The 1,564-nt window shown below is 46.5% G+C and overlaps 1 protein-coding gene across 1 annotated transcript; it reads left to right on the top strand.

Moving 5' to 3' along the window:
* Positions 1-1,063: 1,063 nt before the first annotated feature.
* On the top strand, positions 1,064-1,414 carry PPTG_24602 (hypothetical protein; the record flags this gene model as incomplete). Its single annotated transcript, XM_008917937.1, has 1 exon — positions 1,064-1,414. One exon carries the CDS (start codon positions 1,064-1,066, stop codon positions 1,412-1,414), a length of 351 nt encoding a protein of 116 aa, XP_008916185.1.
* Positions 1,415-1,564: the final 150 nt, after the last annotated feature.

The following is a 1,564-nucleotide window of genomic DNA, read 5'->3' as shown; positions in this document are numbered from 1 at the left end:
AAAAAAAACGAGAAAGTCATGCCCTAGGCATGACCTTTGGATCTGTTATCTCGAGATACCAGCCGTTTTTCGGGCTGATATTTTCGGAGTAGGGCATGATCTAAATACTACGTTTTCATTGGCAAAATGTGGAAGTAGGTCTATATGGGGGGGCTACAGTCATAATATGATGCATATTATAAGTATAGTCAGCATCAATATTATCACCATAAAGAGGTATTTACCATCTCAGTCAAATGGATAGTGTGTGTAGCACAATGTAAAGAGGCAAAAGCAACAGTCTACAGTAGAGTCCCCAAAGTTTAGGATTAGTGGAATTCCCAAGAGGCAGACGTTCTCCCAGCAGAATCCTACACGGAGCTACCCCCTAGAATAGATAGAGAGGGCAAGGGCATGGTGGTCTGTGATGATGATGTGTCGATCCCCGCTAGCTCACTGCTTCTTGAGGTTAAACTTTGCTCTGGTCAGTCTCAGTATACGGTGGATGATCTACTACTGCTATATGGTCATTAGGTGTATGCTGCATGTATAACGAGGGGGCTGTCACCCGCGAGGTTTCCTACTCAATCCCAAACGTTCTTAGCGGAAAAACAAGCATTTTTTTTCTTCTATCTGCAGCCTGGTCTCACCCGAGCCGAGCTGCAGAAAAAAAGACTAAAAACTAATACAGCTCCACCATCGCTTACAACATAATGCTTCGGAAACTGTAGTACAACATTGTGGTGGGTTCGCAACACGTGCCCCAGCAAGGACTTTGCGTAATCTTTATCAGAGGAGCGGCAACCGTAGACATTGGCGATGCCAATGCTTGTTGCCGTCTTAGCATCATAGATGCATCTGGCGTGCCTGGAGGGGCTGCACTCGACTGCGGCAGCCCATTGATCTTGACTTCCTCACTCATGTCACTCACCAGAAATTCCTTATCGCCGTTGAGCTCAGTACCTATTCAGTCAAGGAAACGAAACACCTCCCTCTCCGCGAAGATCGTCGGCGACGTGCGAGCGAAGACCACTGCAAGAACCTGAAGAAGACGTTCAACGCGAGCACAAGCAACAAGATCGAGATGAACAACGCCGGGCTGTGGCCGGACTTAATGCCCAGCAACGGGCAAACTTGGATCGGAAGCCTTTATCTATTCAGAACGGGTAACCAACTACAAGGTACAGGACGTGGCACAGGAAAGCTACTTTGTGAAGAGTCCCATATTGCTCTTTACGCCCAGCTTGGACAAAGGGTTGCTGAAGCAGCAGACTACCTAAAGTCATTATGGGTCGTCATCGCGAACCTCCGCACAAATCAAGGCTGGGTTGAAGGCAGGCTGAAAAAGAAAAACACGAATCTTAGGAAAAGACAACTGGATGTTGAGAGCCGTCGAGAGCATGAACGATCGGGAATTTGGACGAATTATAAATAAATATGTACAACGTGTGATTCTCAGATCTTTTTTATTATTTTTAGATTGGGATTCGTTATAAACTCAGCGAGATGATAGCGGAGCCAAAAGACTGCCTAGCAAACAAAACGGACAACGCTGCCAAGAGAAACGAGAGGATGAAGTGCGCGA

Source organism: Phytophthora parasitica (genome assembly GCF_000247585.1).
Source record: "Phytophthora parasitica INRA-310 unplaced genomic scaffold supercont2.125, whole genome shotgun sequence".
NCBI lineage: Eukaryota > Oomycota > Peronosporomycetes > Peronosporales > Peronosporaceae > Phytophthora > Phytophthora nicotianae.
Note: the sequence above shows the minus strand (reverse complement) of the source record. Positions and strands in the feature narration are given on the sequence as shown.